Source organism: Phytophthora infestans, genomic scaffold, assembly GCF_000142945.1.
Source record: "Phytophthora infestans T30-4 supercont1.21 genomic scaffold, whole genome shotgun sequence".
Lineage (NCBI taxonomy): Eukaryota > Oomycota > Peronosporomycetes > Peronosporales > Peronosporaceae > Phytophthora > Phytophthora infestans.
The window spans coordinates 2,222,486-2,242,039 of NW_003303738.1; the positions used below are offsets into that span (position 1 = coordinate 2,222,486).

A 19,554-nucleotide genomic window follows, 5' to 3' on the forward strand; every position below is an offset into this window, starting at 1 on the left:
CGCCAGTTGACCCCCGCCACGTCTCCAGCATTTCCTCCACCACTTCTTTATAGTTCTGACCGTGAGGACCTCCGAAACATGCAGTCTGGTAACGTGCTCACCAGGTTGCCCACGGCGTCATGGCACGTGGAGTCGCAGGTCCAGACACCTCCGTTGGAGAGGTGGGCGGCCCAACTGACGCAGTTGGTGCGAAGCGTTTGCACGGCAGCGGAGACCTTGGAATAATTGTCACCGTCACAGTTGACGGTGTCGAAATTCTCTTGAGACGTGTGAGCAGAGGAATTCGTGGAGTCGGACGTGGACACTCGGTGGTCCCCGCACGTCTCCAACATTTCCTCCACCACTTCCTTGTAGTTCTGACCGTGAGGACCACCGAACGTGCAGTCCGGTAACGTGCTGACCAGGTTGCCCACGGCGTCATGGCACATGGAGTCGCAGGTCCAGACACCTCCGTTAGAGAGGTAGGCGGCCCAGCCGGCGCACTTGGTGCGAAGCGTCTGCACCGCAGCAGAGACCTTGGAATAATTGTCAGCGTCGCAGGTGGTGGCGCCAGCGTGTCCTTGGAGAGCAAAGGCGGAGGTGAGAAAGAGGATGGAAGATCGGGTGGAGACCATTTTGTTGTTGTGGGAAAGGTGAAGTGGTTTCGTAAGTTGTTGTCGTTCGAGCTGCTTTTGTCAAGGCAAATTCAAATATGTGATTGACGGAACGTTCTCCTCTACATGTAATATGCTCTGGACAGCAGTGAGGAAGTACATGTACTGTAGCTAAAGATTCTCGGCAGAATTTGGAGCTCGTACAGGTGCTATAACAGTATGATACCCATGGTTATCACGTGTAGCAAATCCCGGAGCTGACAGATTTTTTGCTGATTTTATCAACAACTGGAGTACTTTTTGTGGGAGGTTGCAGAAAGCCAATGGACGCCATGAAATAGTTCGTCTACATGTATACTTCGTCATCTTCAGCTCTTATCATGTAAAACCAGATTCTTTAAGATACCGGGACTATTGAATTCAGTAGATAGCTTGTTGATGCCAGGATCCTTCACTATCCTGGGCGATTAAATCATATTGTGACTAGGTTAAGAGGGGCTTTTGTTTTCCACTTTTGTTCTCGTTGACATGCGAACCGAGGAGATTGTGCTCGTCATGGATCGAATGGGTACTCTTTGTGGGGCTGTCTGCGCCGCCAATGCAGGTGAGATCCGCTCTCAGCTGTAAGGGAGCAGCCCGTCGCACCCTTTCAATTGAAAGTTGAAAAAAAATGATCGTATAGATGCTCTTTCTTGCGATACGAGCAGCGAGTTGCGGAAAATCAGATCAAGAAACCTTACACTGCCAACATTTGACAGATGAGCCGTAAGTAATACTTCCTGCAGGCTGAGGCTTGACCCGACCACGTTCCAACGATACCACCTATATAGGACATCAACGTCACGGGAAACGGATAGGGCACGCCCATATGAACAAGTCGAGTAACGGGTGTAGTGCTGTGCGGTGGGAGCTAAAACGCTCGTGGTCAGAGCTAAGAATTCCTAAAGCAAAACTATTTATTCTACAACGTCTACAGTATATTATAAGTTAAAAGGGTGCGACGGGCTGCTCCTTACAGCTGAGAGCGGATCTCACCTGCATTGGCGGCGCAGACAGCCCCACAAAGAGTACCCATTCGATCCATGACGAGCACAATCTCCTCGGTTCGCATGTCAACGAGAACAAAAGTGGAAAACAAAAGCCCCTCTTAACCTAGTCACAATTTGATTTAATCGCCCAGGGTAGTGAAGGATCCTGGCATCAACAAGCTATCTACTGAATTCAATAGTCCCGGTATCTTAAAGAATCTGGTTTTACATGATAAGAGCTGAAGGTGACGAAGTATACATGTAGACGAACTATTTCATGGCGTCCATTGGCTTTCTGCAACCTCCCACAAAAAGTACTCCAGTTGTTGATAATCAATCAGCAAAAAATCTGTCAGCTCCGGGATTTGCTACACGTGATAACCATGGGTATCATACTATTATAGCACCTGTACGAGCTCCAAATTCTGCCGAGAATCTTTAGCTACAGTACATGTACTTCCTCACTGCTGTCCAGAGCATATTACATGTAGAGGAGAACGTTCCGTCAATCACATATTTGAATTTGCCTTGACAAAAGCAGCTCGAACGACAACAACTTACGAAACCACTTCACCTTTCCCACAACAACAAAATGGTCTCCACCCGATCTTCCATCCTCTTTCTCACCTCCGCCTTTGCTCTCCAAGGACACGCTGGCGCCACCACCTGCGACGCTGACAATTATTCCAAGGTCTCTGCTGCGGTGCAGACGCTTCGCACCAACTGCGCCGGCTGGGCCGCCTACCTCTCTAACGGAGGTGTCTGGACCTGCGACTCCATGTGCCATGACGCCGTGGGCAACCTGGTCAGCACGTTACCGGACTGCACGTTCGGTGGTCCTCACGGTCAGAACTACAAGGAAGTGGTGGAGGAAATGTTGGAGACGTGCGGGGACCACCGAGTGTCCACGTCCGACTCCACGAATTCCTCTGCTCACACGTCTCAAGAGAATTTCGACACCGCCAACTGTGACGGTGACAATTATTCCAAGGTCTCCGCTGCCGTGCAAACGCTTCGCACCAACTGCGTCAGTTGGGCCGCCCACCTCTCCAACGGAGGTGTCTGGACCTGCGACTCCACGTGCCATGACGCCGTGGGCAACCTGGTGAACACGTTACCAGACTGCATGTTCTGAGGTCCTCACGGTCAGAACTATAAAGAAGTGGTGGAGGAAATGCTGGAGACGTGCGGGGGTCAACTGGCGCCCAAGTCCGACCCGCCGACGTCTCCGAGCGCCACGACCGCAGCTCCCAGTACTACAACAATGTCTCCAGTCGCGACTACAAACGCACCTACGACGAGCAACAACACCAGCAGTACTGAAGCCGCTTCAGCTACCAGTCCACCAACTTCTGCGACTGCAAGTTCCAGTGCTGAAGCTGGAGACACTCCGGCGTCGGAAGTATCGACAACTTCCGGTGCAAACATGCAGGCCATCAGTTCCATCGCCGCGGTAGTTATGCTTGTGTCTAGTATGGTGCTTCACTAAGATCTCCGTGCGAATGAGTACGAAAAGGGTTTAGGTGGCTGGTATAGCATGCCTTGCGAATTCCCGTCTACACTATGTAGGATGCTATGTAAATACCATCAATATCCTTGCTTTCCGACTTTACGATGCTGTGTAAACGTCTATTTAATACTAAAGAAAGCTAGCCCGTGAGGTTCTTTATGGCTAAAAAGCACCCGCAAAATACCACAGATCGCAAATGACTGGCACGGGTAACTGACTTGCCTGATATTGATTAACACCTTGGTTCCGAACGTCGTAACTTGCGACATAGTCAATTAAATATGTCGTAAGTTACGACATACTGCTTAATAAATTAGCAAATGACTCGGAAGCGATTCAACTTTACTTTAATCAAGTATTTTGGAAGATATATATAAGCTGCGAGAGGTCTTTCATAAACGAAACAAAACCAGGACAGGGGAAGGGGACCAGATGGAAAGTGGGTACTTGTCCACTCATTCAAGAATTTGCTGGATGGCGTACAAGCGATCCAGTCGCCGGGACAAATTCGCCGCTCCGGCTTCGGCCGCACACGACGTAGACTTCGGGCATCTATGGTGGCAACTCAAGGCAGCCGGGTGGATGTCCAAGCGGCCGACAGGACTACAGACACAGTGGACGTATACATCTCCTGAGGAATCTCGTGTGTTTGTAGGCGAGAGTGAGGTCGTAGAGTACGCTTCCAGTCAGGTTTGCTGGTTGAGGACACTACGGAGGGGGATGTTGCGGGCATCGATGAGCCTGGACACGCCCAGGAGGACGCTGAAAGTGATGGGCAGTTTCAGAGTACAGAAGGTGTCGATGGCGACGACATTACGCCCTCCCAAATCGACATCAGTTTTCAGCTGTCGCAGAATACTATCACGCAGATGTTTAAGCCCTCCGACGAGCCTGAGGTGATGCTTTCGCAGAGCGCTGTAACGAGAGCGTTCAATCTCTCACCAAGCGATCTTCTAACCGACGAAGAGCAGCGAGATGTCGCGGCTGGGTTGCACTTGCTGTCCGAGGCGTCGGGATTGGAGAGTGAGTGGGACGACGATCGTGCTCTACGCCCATCTGTACCTACCGAGCGCTCACGACGAGTTCGAGTTCCGCAGTGTTCAAACGACGACGCCAACGTATTGCAAGACGGGAAGAACGGCAGTGCGAATGAAGACTACAGTTCAGACGAGAGCGATGGTGTCGGTGTCTGCGAACGTGATTCTGATTGTGACGATATTGACGAAGCTTTTGACGCTCTCGGATAATGATGCGGTAGAAATGGATGAAGTTTTTCTGGCATCTCTGCAGGTTGGAAGCAGTACATTGAGTGGGGCAGATGAACAGACGCACAAAAAACCACTACGATCAATGGGGTGGGCTTCGGTTTCGAGTGAGGGTGAGTCGGATGCAACTGCTTACGCTGGATTGGACCAGGAGGAGGCTCAACCTGTTGATTATCTACTGGACGTTTGACGATCGTCAATCCTCACCGTCTTCTACTTCATGCCGAAGTCCTTGTGGGCCAAGATCACTACGGAGACGAACCGCTACAACATTCAGCAATTCGGCAAGCGTGCGGAAAGGATTTTTGCACGGCAAATGGGCGCCGCCATGAGACTGTAGCACAAATTACTCGGTGATTGAAGGCGGTGCAGGCATACGGTGTTCATGAGATTCTTCAGTCGTTGGCCTTCTTGTTGCCCGGATGCGTTGCCCGCAGAAAAGGCGATCCGCAGCGCACTGGTTCATGGTGGAGGACGAAGCAATTCCTGCTGGACTATTTGGGAGGTACATGACCCGAGATTGGTGTCAGGGTATCCTACGCGATCTTCACTTCGTAGAGAATACCGTCGACCACGGTTGCGGCAAGCTGTGGAAGGTGCGACCCGTTGTTGACAAAATCCAAAAGCGGTTCTTGGCTGGCTGGGCTCTCCTAGCGGCGTTCTTGTTCGATGAAGGGGTCCTGCCTGCCACGTCGAGGCGCAATACCACCCGTATGTTTATGACTGAGAAGCCCCACCGGTACGGCTCAAAACGTTTTATGCTGTGTGACGCTAAGACCGCGTACTGCCACAGGTATTGTTTTGCTCTTTATTCAATGTTGTAACTTACATGGTGTTTCAGATCCTAACGGCTATGTATGTCGTAATTTCCTAGGTTTGAACTTTACGTAGGCAAGCGGAATAACACGGACGGATGTGAAACTGGAGCTGACTTTAAAACTGGAGCAGCAGCCGTCGTGTGGAACTTGAAATTTGCCCTCACTCCAGAGCGGCGCCACCCGTGGCATGTTGTCGTCATTGACCGGTATTACTCGTCAGTGATACTTGCTGTTGAGCTACTAAAGATGCAAATCTATGTGATTGGGACTATTTAAATGAACCGCCTGGGCTTCAACAAGAAGATCCTGCCAAAAAGCAAGACACGCACTGGAGCCATCCCCCGCGGCTCATTCGTGTATTCGCGTTCGGTCGCCGTCCCCAGTATGGTTTCGTACCTCTGGTGGGATCGCAAACCAGTATACTATCTGTGTACTGGCTCCGTTTTGACGCCATCCACAATTGAGAGGAAGGTCAAGCGAATTGAGAGGAAGGTCAAGCGAATTGGCGCGATTCAGGCCGAATGCTCCTCGACGGTGAACGACTATTAGAACTGGATGGGCGGAGTCGATCGCCACGATCAACTCCGCCCCCAGTCATACTCGCTTCAGATGTCGACGCGGTTTTCTAAGTATTACAAAAACCTTTTTCTTGGCTTTCTTGATCTCGCGCTGGTAAACGCGTACCTCTCTCACAAAGAGGCGGCCAAGGTGAAGCAAACGATAGCTATGAGGCGTTCTGAGTGGTTCTCGGTCCTTCAAAACCAGCTTCTACAGCGGAAGGCCGTGGATTTTGCGGGGATAGAGATGACACCACCCCCGTCAAGCCAGAAGCGAAGGCGCGCACCGATCCGGCTACCCATGGCGTTCAGATGCCATGGGTAGCCGGATCGGTGCGTCTGAAGATTGAGTCACCGTTAGCGGCGTCCAAAAACGCCGTCAGCGATCTTGTAATGTCTGCGCGCTCTTGCGTACAGACGAAAGAAAGTCGTTTGCAACGTCTTACTATTGCGAGCGCTACTCTATCGACAGTGCCAAGTGCCGGTTATGCAACAGGATTCGCCGAGACTACAAGGGTGTTGCCACTACCTGTTTTGAGATCTGGCACGACGACTTTCAGGCCGGCCAAGCGATTTCAACTTAGGGAAGCGAGTTGTGCTGCGTCGACCGGACCAAAGTGTTGGAAAGCGCAAGAAAACGAGGCGGAAACTCCAGCTTCGCCGTGGTCAAGGCGGCGACAGCGGAAGCAGTGGCGACGATGATAATGATGGCAACGATGGGTAGTTTAGGCTGCGTATCAAGTGATGAATGGTTAGTTTCGTGTTGTTGAATGCAACGTTTCTTGAGCTGACGTACCTTCTCCCTTGCACTTTCTGAAATGAGCGCCCTGACATTGTACCATCTAAGCCATCTGTTGAATGGATTAGTCGATAGCTACGACATTGACTCGGAAACCTGGTGAAAGCTTATATGCCAATCTCCTTAGTAAACACATGGACAATACATACACCAAGATCATATGAATGGCGTATCTTACGACATACGCTTGCACGTTTTTGGCGAGTACCGTTCGGAGCCAATGTATTAAATATACCTGAGGCGTCCTCACCTCAGTAAGGACCTTTAGAACATCTTGGGGGGGGGCGGGAATAACGGCGTTTTTATTGGGAAAGTGGCATCCTATTGTGAATTCAAGAAATATTACCAGTGTAAGTTTTTCACGACGCTTCAACCGATCCGCGCGGGTGGGTCAACGTTGGTTGAGATTGAGATCTCCTGTACTTTTTCATACATGCATCTTGTTTTGTCTTTTCCTTTTAAAGTACTCCGAGCCGGGCGTGTATTACGCCGTTATGACCTTATCATCTGCTCCTGTTGTTACGAGCGAGGCCATGACTTATGGTATCTACTCTAAGGCTCTAATTTCCGTGCGCGGTTTTTTTTAATGAACGCGCAAGCAATAGTGTAAACTGTTTTTGACTTGCCTTGAGAAAGAATCCACTTAAGTACGAAATACGACCACTTGCCTTCAGACAATTACAGATTCAAAATTATATGCGAAACTTAGATAGAAGTTTATTATTAGCATATTTCTAAGTGTTGCATACAGGGGTCAGTATGTCATGAATGGCAAGACTCAACATATCGAAAAGTCATATCATGCTGGCAGAAGTTTCTGATACACATTTGCATCTCGATTCGCTTTGTCTGCGTCACGGTGAAGCACCAGAGCAAATTCTCGTCGGTTTTGAAGCATGCCATCACTACCACTGCTACCAATTCATAAAACGGTGGATTTGGCTGTTACACCACGTTCATTTCCGGACTTGCTCTTCGTACACCATGTCTCTAAGTACCCTGACTGTATTTTTTGGCACAGAAGTTGACTCAACCGAATTGAAAGCTCGAGTGCTGGGAGTTTCGAGCCAGGTTGCCATCAACAGTAGTGATATTTCGGCTTTCGCGTCGGGATTTTTGATAGATACTCTGGTTGTCATCCATGAGGAGGGTGAGAGAGCAGGGCCGTCTATCGAGAAACTAAAAGCGATCTTAACGTCTTCGTAAATCTCCCCGGAAAAGCTTCAAAGACAGATGAAGGACGGAAAACCCGCTGACACAGTATTTAAGCGCATGCGCCTCGACAAGAACACGTACACACTGTTCCACAGCCCTCAATTTCGTTTGTGGGTCCAATACGTCGACGACTTGAGGAAAACTTCGAAGACGGAGGCTCTCCGCCATATCGATCCTGGCTGCTCGGTATGGCGCGATGAGGTGTACAAGATGATTGACAGAGCCAAGTGGAGCCCGAATTTGAAAATGTGAAAAGCCTCGCAAAACAGCTCGAAACAGAGTAGCTGCAACACTGGGTAGCCTTGCCAAAGGATCCCGACGAGGCTTCCCACAAGCTCTTTCTTGACACCATAGGGCAGCGCTCTGCTCCAATTGACAGAGATAGCGAAGGACAATGCAGCACTCAAAAGCATCGCCACTAAGGTAGAGGAAGATCTGTTTTTCGTCTGGTAAAACCACCGAAAACTTCCAGACGACGCTCTGCTAGAATTTGGCTTTGACTAATCGATAAACGGCATGCTGAAGAGTCCGACACTCAACACTTGGGCCAAGTACTTAAATGCCTATAACTCGAGATGAGCCAATGACCGCGATCAAGGCGTTCACATATAGATTCCGACGTATGGAAGTGAAGCATTTACTTGCACGAGCGAAGTCCGACGACAGGGCGAGGTAGATTCTAATAAAGCTGGAATCTACACAGCTCGATATGTGGATGAAGAGTAAGAAATCCACTGACGACGTGTTCAAATTACTGAAGCTTACTGAATGGAAGCACGACTTCACTGCCACTCAGCACCTGCTGGGTCTCGTACATAAATACCGTAATCATTAATGACCCCGGCAAGATGGCTACGCTGTTTGCGACGTTGGAGACCGCTCCTACAAATCCTCCAAGCAGCACATAAGTTTCCTATCTTGGAAAAGGCGCCAACCAAGTTGCAAATGGAGAAGGCCCAGGTCATTTTTGCAAGTAAGAAACACTTCAAGGAAGCCTTTATCATGTTAGAGCTTAATATCTGAGTAGCTTTCTCTTTAGCGAATGAATGCGCTTAGTGAAAATTGTCAGCAAGAAGAATCTGAAAATTTGAGCTCCCGGTTTAAAACGCTTTGTGTTGAGCACCAATGACCTGCTATCGACCTAATGATCCAGTAGGTGATGCAAATCTCAAACACAGTGGTGGGAATCGCAAAAACGGTGGAGCGGGCGTGGCTAAAGCAATGGCTAGACTGGCAAAAAAAACCAAGCGATGCCTTTGAATTCTTGGCCCTCAGCAACATGACTCTTCAAGTGTTAAACGTAAAACAAATATCTGAATGACCTCAATCGTCGATATCCTGATCAGAAAGAGAGTATGATCGATGGAGCTATAGCGATATCAATTACTGGAAGCAGCGAACGAAGCTTCACGTACGAAGCAGCTGGCCATAAACCTACAGAATGCGCTGTTCAACAAATGGGTAGCGGAGAAGGAGAAACCGAGCGAGCTCATGAGGAGGTTCGGTCGCAGCAATAACGCTGATGAAATGATCCAGCAATATGTCAAGAAACTCCCGGCGATTAAAAAACAAGCATAGATAGCTACGCTTCTCCTAATTATTAGCAATAATATATATATACAAAAGAAAGTTTAGCTAACAAAGCCGACGAGGCAAGGTGACGAACCGATTATTCTTCAAGAAAACCAATAAACGGCCGACTCTACATCTGAGAGTGGAGGGACAGCTTTGAAACTCTTCTGCAAGATGTTTTTAATCGACAAAAGCTTGCATGACACTCGTGCCATTGCAAATCACTGCAGCCTTGCCGTCCCAATTGCTGGTATATGTAACTAGGAACTTCTAGAGGGCACACAGTGCCACCTGAGCTCCTTCCAACACAGGGTACACGAATGTTGCCCGTTGAGATCGAAACCATTGCGACGCATTGGAGGTTCTCGTCCAATGCAAGACCGATCAGCTCCAGACCACGCCCGGCACCGCAATTGTCGCTCCGATACGTTAAGTACGAATTAATAGGAAACGCCAATGATATTGTCTTGCAGCTCGACACATGTAAAGTCTCGGCTGGAAATCGATCAGCTGCGACTTTGCCTTGGGCAGTTTCTAACCCGCAACGCTACGGCTCGTGGAGAAAAATGCAACTCGGACATTGTAGTCCAGAGTTCAGGCTTGTAGGTATTCTCGAAGCTCTATTGCTGCTTGAATAAAGTTGATGACGGCGTCGACACTCGACCTCATTTACTGCCCAGATATCCGTAGCCAAGGATGCTGACAGAGTGACGGTGCAAGTACTTTTTAGGCATTTTACTGAAGGTGGGGATTTCATGAATTGGCTTTTTGTTTGACACAAGAGCGTTTCGTGAAGTAGAAGCGGAAATATCCGGGATGGATACTCCTATCTCCGGGAGTCGTGCCGTTGCCTCGCGATCTGATTGGAAGCCTCACAGATAAGTTTAGAGTAGATGTAGATAGTTTCGGTAGCTCACTTTCGATTTCTCTCGGCGAACCCGCCCTCCGACTCGATATCAGCAAACGAACATAAATTTTGCCCCATGTGACTGCACTTGATGATAAACTCTCTAATGACCATCACTCTATCACGCCAATAGTGATATTCGACACGTTGTGCAGAATTTACTTTAAGCGAAAAAAGTATGAAGAAATAGCTAAAAGAGAAAAAATAGTGGGTCTGCAACTATTTTTTACGGATCGGGTTTGGATTCCTAATTCTTCTTGTATAGGGAGAGCGCGTGCTCGACGTCTGAGGCCAGTTTTTCTGTAGTTGGATTGCTCTTGGCCGTTTTGATCATCTGAAACAGCTCATCCTCATCATAGTATTTCAGAAAAGTTCTAATCATGTCTGGCTTCTGCTTGTAGTAAGTGGCCATGTACTGGATCCATATCTCCAAGAACGGACTGGCGAAAAGCGTTTTGCCTGCTAGTTCAAGATCGAGGCCTTCAAAGATTTGATCCGGGGTCCTGGTCTTACGAGAGACATTCCAGTTTTTCAACAGCTCGCGCTCCATGCGTTTAGCAATCTTCTCTGTACTTGAGACTTTCATCCCTGAAATAATCATCTTGACCAACGATTTGTCATCATGATGTCCACGTACTGTCTTCATCATGGTTCTTTGTAAATCAGGAAACGTCAAGTAGAAGTCATCGAGGTACTGAATCCAAGTGGCAAATTGGGGGCTTGCTAGTAGGTCGTCTCCCTTCTCGGCGAGTCGAAGCATAGAAAAAGTATCACTTGGGAGTTTGCCGACCATACGCTCCACGAGCTCGATATTAACGCCTGTAGCCGCCAGCATCGTCCATATGGTCGTTTCCTTGCCGTGATTTTCACGGTTGTATGCACTCAGATATTTGCCCCATGTGATCACCAGCGGGTTCGTAAATAGCTCATCTTTTTCTTGAGCAAGGTGAAACACGTTAGTAAAGAGGTACTCCGGAGTCCAGCCTTTCTGCATCCAACGTTGAAATAACTCGCTCTGTAGCTTCTTGGCAGCACCCGCCGTATCTTTCACGTGTGTGGCCTTATCAAGCAATGAAACCAGGTTGAGTTCTCCATAATTCGCAGCCATAGTCCCGATCAATGTAGCCTTGTATTTGGGATTGGCCGCGTTGTACTCCTTCATATAGTTGATCCAAGTCTTCAGCTGCGGGTTGCTCAGCACATCGTCATCAAACTTGTCAAGCTTGAGTTGCTTGAAAAATGCGTCTGGAGTTCCTTTCGCCAGCCACTTCTGCTCGGTCTCCAATTCCCTTATCAGTTTCGCTGACCCAGGGACATTCTTTGCCGATTCCAGCATTTTTATCAGTCCGTCGCTGTCGTAATGCGCTGCCAAAACCGACATTAAGCTCGTTCTTTTGTCAGGGTTTGCTGTGTTGAGATCATCCACGTACGACACCCACTTCATGAATTGAGGGTGATCAAACAGCTTTTCACCTGCCTTGCTTAGCGACAAGAACTGGAAAACATCTCTAGGAGACTTCTCAGTATACAGCCAACGCTTGATTTGCTCGTCCTGAAGGTTAGCTGCAAGTTTAGCGGTACTTGGCGACCTCATAGCGTCGAACAGCATAGCTGTCAACTTGTCGTCGCCAAAGTAATTCGTCATAACTGCAATTCTCGATATCCGTGTATTTTTCGAGTTGAAATCGTCCAGATACGTTAGCCACGTCGCAAACTGCGGATTTTCAAGTAGTTTGTCACCTGCCTTGTCGAGTGCGAGGAACTTGAAAACGTCTCTAGGGCGCTTTCCAGCGTCCAACCAGAGCTGAATTTGCTCGTTATGTAGTTTTCCAGCGACATTCGCTGTACTGGGGGTCTTCATTGCTCTAATCAAAATGGTTGATAGCGCTTCATCACCGTAGTGAGTCGTCAAAATCGGGATGCTCTCGTCTACCTTGCTCATGGTCTTCTCTTTAAAGTTAGTCGCGTAGCTTAGCCACGCTGTGGCAAGCGGGTTTTCAAGCAATTTATCACCAGCCTTGCTCAGTTCCAGCAGCTTAAAGACATCGGCCGGTGCCTTTTTGTTGTCTAACCAGTACTGGAGTTGTCTGGTCTGCAAGTCGGTAGCTAGAACCTGCGTCTCTGGGTTCCTTTGAGCGGCAATGATCATGTTCGACAGGGGTTCATCACCGAAGTAGGACGTCAATTTTGAGATCGTTGTTTTTTCGCGTGCAGGATGCGATGCAGATAGGTCATCGCTATACTTGATCCACGTAGCGAATTGAGGGTTGCTGAATAATTCACCCTTTCGTTCGAGCTTCAGCCAAATGAAAACGTCGTCAGCCGTTTCTCCTCTCTTGAGCCAACCCTTTAGAGTTTTTTCGGAGACTTTCGATGACATAAACATACTTTTTAAAGTCCCTATTGTGGAGGACGGAAGCCCCCGCTCTTCATGCGATCGTAGCTTTCTAATCGAAACGATACTCACCTCACCAGGTAAGGGCTGCAGTACGCGAGGGAGATCAAACGCCAGCGAGACATTGACACCTGCAAGAAGCGAAATGACTACTAGCAGAAGAGTACTGCGCACACGCCATGGTCGTCGTAGCTTATTTTAGACCTAGAAAAACGAAATAGTGTGGCGGAGAGGGCAAATCGGATACTGTGACCTACTTCTTTAAGTACAGGCCTATTATTGCAGATTGCGGGCGTATATTGAGCGTAATCAGCGTTCACCGGATCGTCATCCTCCCCCCCCTAGACTAGGGGGGTAAGATGACGATCCGGTGAACGTAGGGCCTAGTGGAGTGTGTTGTCTGTCCGTCCGTCAGTCCGTCCGTAACGGGCTAGGGTTAATAATCCTCACGCTATAATAATACGCGCGTTCTACTGGCTGCCGAGCGCAGCGAAGGCGGCCTCAATTCGCTAAAAAGCTGCCGAGCGCAGCGAAGGCGGCCCCCATTGGCTAAAATTTCCCGCTTCCTTACCGAGTAACCTGTCTGTCCGTCCGTCTGTCAATAAGTCCGTCCGGCTCCTTTCTTGCTGCTTTTTCCTGCCTTTTCGCAAGGCTACACTCGGCCTGTCTAATACAGTTTCTTCCCATCTTATGGACAGCGCCTATCTTTCTGACTCGACCTAACTATGCCAAAATTACAAATATATCCAAAAGCGTCACACAATTAACTCGCGCCCTGATTGGGCAATACCTGCCGACCTGCGACACTGACTGGATCTGTTGCACGATCAGACCGTCTCTCGCCCTCGCGATTGGACGTGATGTAAACATTTCTGCCGAGCACGAAACGCCGATTAGATGCAAACGGCCAGGCGAGCTGTTGATTATTGCGCAAAACCTGTCGTATGTACTGCAAATCGGGCACACTAACCACTTTATTTTCTAAGAGCTCTGCACACTTCTCAAATAGAGATATTTATCATTATTAATGTAGACTTCACAGACCAGTATTTTGTAAGAGCTCTGGGATGTTATTTTCCACACACTTTTCAAAGTAAAGACGATATTAGTAGTACTAATAGGATTAATATAAGCTTCACAGGCCGCATTTGTAAGAGCTCGGCGATGCTATTTTCCACACACTTTCTAAAGTAGAGACGATAGTATTTTTAATATTAAAGTAGACTTCACGACCAGCGCTTTTTGTAGCGACTTTGCGAATATATATATTTTGTACTTTACCTGGAACTCACCACTGCCACCGTGCAATGAAGGCGCGCAGCTGCACGGGCATTTTGCTATCTGCTCCCGTGCACCACACCCGACAGATGCATGCGCGCACGATAGATAATTGTCTTAGGCAATTTATATTGCATGTAAAGTATGTTTTGTTTGGAAATCTGATAATAATATATTATAGCAAAGCCAAAACGTTAGTATCAACTTTTTAATATGTTTCTAAATAATAATACCAGCCTTATATTTCCAAGCTATTGGCTAATATTTGGACGCAAGTAATTGGTTAAAACAATATATTTTGCTAACATACCCACAGTTTGCAAAATGGTTAAAACAATCTATTTTGCTAACATACCCACAGTTTGCAAAATGGTGGGCCCTACGTGCAAGCAATGCGAGGCGAGGATTGACCCGCTTCTGCTGAACCCGCAGCGGTCTACGACGGATGCACGGGCGCGCTGCGTCGGCTGCGGGAAGCTGCAGTACGGCTACGCATTCCGTACAATCAGCGGGCGGGACATCGTGCGGCGCTGTATTGTCTGCGAGAACGACCCAACAGCGGTTGAGTTCTGGGAGGAAAAGCCCCCACCACCTGATTCGGCCGAAATGCGCCGCCAGGAAAGCCTGGCAAACGTCAAGAAGGTGATGGGCCCTGACTGGTACCCCAAGAGTTAAAAAAGACACAGCCACCCTCGCAAGCTGACCGCCCGAAACGCCAAGTACATCGAGCGAAAGTAGCAGCATGTAACGGGGTAAGAGATACCGTTACTAGCTTGCACTGTAATGCGGAGGAAGCTCGCAATAATAAAACCAAGTCTTAGGTTTGTGTCAAATTCAACTCTGATTTAGGGCGGCTACCCCTGGCCTCGTGTGAACCACTCAAACACATGTCTATATCTGATTGGTCAATAAGTGAGTCTGGCTCCTCACTATCAACCAATCAGATGATGACACCTTGGCACACGCTACCCGTGTGCCACTTTACCTACTTATGTAATAACTAAAGAAATATCTACCTACTTATGTAATTGGAGTTGGGCCCATTACATCACCCTCCTCTCTAAGTTGCGCTTACGCAACATAAGCGCACGGAACACAATTGAAGAAAACTCGAAAACCCAACGGAGCGAAGATGGCCGAGGACACCACGACGCAGTCAACGGACGTTAGCACCAGCGCGACGCTGGTGACAGCAGCAAGCATCGACACACTAACGGCGGCGGTAACCCAGACAGCCGAGACCGGCGGAGCCGACAGTCACGAGGATCAGCGCCGGAAGCACGCGGTCGCGCGTGATGGACGACGCCCTGGATCCCTGGGACCTGTACGACTGTCAGGAGCGGAGAATCCGGATACGCTCGACACTATGAAGAGCCACTTTCGTCGCTTCCGTGCGACGCGGAAGAAATACATTGAATGCGCTGATCGTGAAGGACTTCGTCGCTCCTGGTGTGCCTTCATCCGGCGATGGAACCGGATGTCGCATGCTGGAGAAAGCTTTGTCGACTGGTTGACGTATCTCGAGGAGATCCTCGCGGATCATTCGATTGGAGAGCTACGCGTGAAGGTCTGCAACAACGCATGGGATGTGGATCGACTCTGCTTCGTGCACGTGAGAGAGGGATGTGAGTCCTGTGGTACTTCAACCCGTCCGACTCAACGCGAATGGAGGGAACATCTCGCTGAGCGGCCACTCAGCGGAGAGGAGTCGGGATGGATCGGGAAGTACGAGCACACCCTGTCCAGTATGGATCAGGCGGCTAATCGCGGCGGCTCACGCCGACGTTACACGCGTCGGAGCGCGGCGTCGTTGTCGCCTCCTCGTGCGGGTCGTTCTCGTGGCCGTTCTCGATCTCGTTCACGGGTCTCCGCGGGGTGACTCGCGGAATTCTTCTTCTCAAGTAGCATGGTCTCATACTCGTGGACCACGTCCGGAACGTCGCGGAGAAGGTTGGCGCGGGACTCCCACGTATCATGTTCTGGGGAATAACCGAGCCAACGTACCAAGTAGCGGCGCGCGGTCGGAACCGCGCGAGGAGCACGACTACGGACGTTTCGTTGAGCGGTCGAGCTGTGGGGATCTTCATGGTCAACGATACGCTCCACAATCCAGCGCGCGTCACCCACCGAGTCAATTATCGGTGGTGGGCCTTCACGATGATACGGCGTACGCCCTGTACGTTCAGGGCGAGGTGGAGGCAGCTTCGAACCGCGCGTTGGACGCTCAGGTTGGGGCTGAGCGGGCGGAAGATCGTGCCTGGCGGGCTGAGCAGATCGCGTCGGAGCTTCGTCAGTCGAATCGGGAGCTGTTATCTCGCCTACGGGGATTGGAGACGCATGTGCTTGGCTCTGCCCAGCAGGAAGATCGTCCGCGAGAGCGGGCGCCAGGGGCTGACGGCTTTCTGGCGCGTCAGGCTCGTCGGGCTGGTCGCCCGACGCATGCTCCGTCTGCTGGATTTGAATCAGGAATCGTCGCAGGGAAGTACCGCTTGAGTCGCCCGACGTAAAACGTCGGGTGGAGTCTAAGTGACGACGGGATGTCCAAGGTGTAGGCGTCGCCCACAGCCTTGGTTACACGAAATAGACCGATGAAGCGTGGGGCAAGTTTGTTGGCGCCGAGGCTGGTCACGGCGGAAGCGCGGATTCCCTCGGTCGATAGGAGAACGCGATCTCCTATCTTGAATACATTCACGTTCTTTCGACCGTGCTTATCAGCTTGTTTCTTTTGCTTGTCCACTGCGTTCTGCAGTGCGTCGCGGACGAACCTTGCGATGGATTGCCTTTGCATGACGAATTCCGCAACTGCCGAGCGATCGGCAGGAAGCACCGAGGGTTTCGGTGTATAGTTTGCCGTGGTAACTTCTTGCTCACGAATCTTGCGGCCTGGATCGATCAAGTTCTGCGACGTCCATCTCGTTATCGGAGATGCAGTATGCCGAGGAGGCTCGATGGACTGCTTGGACGGAGAACGAGTCAGGGCGTTTGCACTGGCTACACCCGAAGATAACCCTGAAGTCGAGTGCGCCGGCAGGCTTGTTGACACCGGTGAGGCTACCGGTGCGTGCTGAGACACCGGTTCACGTACCGGTGATGACCACGACACGGACACGTTGTCCCTAGAGCTGAGCGCAGCTTCAGCATCCATGTCGACCGAAGGAGGTTCTCCCCCACCAAGGGTGGAGCCGCCAGCATCCGTGGGGTGACCCACGGCGAGAAGTGCCGGAATACGTGGGTGGCGTGCGTTGTTCACGAAGAACGGCGTCATACCCGTCGAGGAGTGCTCGGCGTTGTTGAGTGCGAACTCGGCTAGCGGTAGGAACGAGCTCCAGCTCGTGTACGAAGTTGCATAGCTGCGGAGAACGTCTTCAAGGACGCGGTTGACGCGTTCTGTTTGTCCATCCGTCTCCGGATGTGCCGTAGTTGACATCAGCAATTTGGTTCCCAATAGCTCGAAGAGGCGTGACCAGAACGCGGATGTAAACCCGGGTCGCGGTCGGACACGATAGACTCCGGCAGGCCGTGGTGACGAAAAATCACGTCGACGAAGTGAGCCGCGGACTCTTCCGCGGTGATGGAGGCCGCCACCGGAACGAGATGGACCATTTTGCTGAAACGATCGACGAACACAAGTACACCCGTGCGCCCGGCTGTATCGGGCGGAAGACCGAAGATGAAGTCCATCGAAATGGAGCGCCAGGCTTCCGTGGCGACCGGAAGAGGGCGCAATGGGGCCTGAGACGTCGAAGACGGTTTGACTCGCTGGCAAGTTTTCACATGTGCGGACCCACTTGCGTACCCACTTGTACATGTACGGCCAATAGAAGTCTCTCGACAGAGCCGCGTACGTCTTCTCGCGACCGAGATGTCCTCCAGTCGGGGCGTCATGATACTCGTGGATTATGCGCGCACGTAGATCAGCGTCGTTTGGGACGACGACTCGAGGTCCATCGAGCCTGTCGATGCTGTACTTGAGCAGATTACCGTCCAGTCGATATCGATCGATCTGATTCCGCGTGGTCTTGGACAGGGCACTTAGCGTGTCACTACTAGGAGCACGCAGGTGCTTCATGATGGCGCCGTATATAGGGTCATCAGCGTACGCTGTAGCAATCTCGTCGCCCAGCGGGAGCGGAATCTCCGGTGCGCAGAAGACACATTTCTTCAGGTTTGCGTAGAGCTTGTTCTCTCGCATCACCTGGAATACTTGTCTCAGGTGTTTCAGATGTACGTCCACGGCACTGAGGTTGCCCTCAGCGCGGCTGTGCACGAAGATGTCGTCGAAGTAACTCGGCGCGAAGTCTCGAAGCGGGCGAAGCACATGGGAGACCATGCGATTGAAGGTGGCAGGCGCGTTCTTGAGGCCCTGTGGCATCACGAGCCACTCCCAGAGCATTCCGCTCGGTGTACTTACGGCGGTGAGAGGTACATCAGATGTTCTCATCAGGATCTGATAGAATCCATCGGTCAGGTCGATGGCGCTGTAGATGACGCTGCCAGCCATGGAGTCCAGTACCATATCCTTCCGAGGGATCGGAGTCTGCGCGGGGATGGTGGCATCATTCAACTTGTTGAATGCGTGAACGATACGCCATCCCCCTGTGGCTTTCTTCACACAGAACGTTGGACTGGAATGGGGAGAGGTACTCTCACGCACGTGACCCGCCTTTCGGCGGCCCTCGAAGAAGTCATCGATCGCTTTCACTTGATCATGCGGAAGTGGCCATTGTCTGGTAACGCAGTACTTCGTACCTGGCGCGAGGTCGATCTCATGCTGAACTCCACGATCCGCCGGTAGCTCGGCGGGGATCTCATCCGGGAAGACGTCGGCGTACTCGCAGGCGGTGTCGTATACGGGATTCGCTGACTCCCGCAAGGCCTCCCAAGACTGCGTTTGGAATCGTTCCTCTCGAGCAGACTTAGGTTCAGCACCTAGCGGACGTGAGCGTACACTGTCCGTTGCGACCGCATTTGCTGCCTCATCCACCGAGACTGCCTCGGTGACCAAGCATACTTGCTCGACGTCTCCAGCCTTGAGGTCCCGAAGAAAGTTCTTCCAGGACAAGCCTGGAAGGCGTGTGATCGCCGCCGCTTCGCGCGGCGGGCTCGCGATTGCGATGCTGCGCGACCGATTCGGGCCTCCTTCCACGTACTCCAGCGCGCTGACCGATTCCATCGGCGGGCTATCGCTGGTCGTGTAGTCTCGACGAGATTTAAGGCGTCGTCGCTTCGACTTCTTCTTCAAATTCCTCGAGCTTACGCTCGAGTCTGACGCACTGCTACTCGACGATGCATCACCCTCCTCTAGGCGCGGGAGACCGTACTCGACCAGGCCGGGAACACGCGGGAGCCCCTGCTCTACCGCGTCATCGTTTGACGGGAGCCCAATGTGCTCGACCGCCGAATCGTTCGGCGGGAACCTCTGCTCTACCGCCGTCTCGTTGTGTGGGAGCCCCTGCTCGACCACTGTCTCGTGTTGTGGGAGCCCCTGCTCGACCATCATCTCGTGATGGTGGGAGCCCCTGCTCGAACCACCGTCTTGTACTGGTGGGAGCCGCTGCTCAACCACCTCGTCATCCTACCTCGCGAAACCGCGAGGGCTCTTCGTCCAACAACGAAG

At 50.9% G+C, this 19,554-nt stretch overlaps 1 protein-coding gene across 1 annotated transcript; it reads right to left on the reverse strand.

The window, feature by feature from the left end:
• Nucleotides 1-10,376: 10,376 nt before the first annotated feature.
• PITG_12057 (RXLR effector family protein, putative) lies at nucleotides 10,377-12,784 on the reverse strand (the record flags this gene model as incomplete). Its single annotated transcript, XM_002901439.1, has 2 exons — nucleotides 10,377-12,534; nucleotides 12,732-12,784. The coding sequence occupies 2 exons, from the start codon at nucleotides 12,782-12,784 to the stop codon at nucleotides 10,512-10,514; spliced, it is 2,076 nt and encodes a 691-aa protein (XP_002901485.1).
• Nucleotides 12,785-19,554: the final 6,770 nt, after the last annotated feature.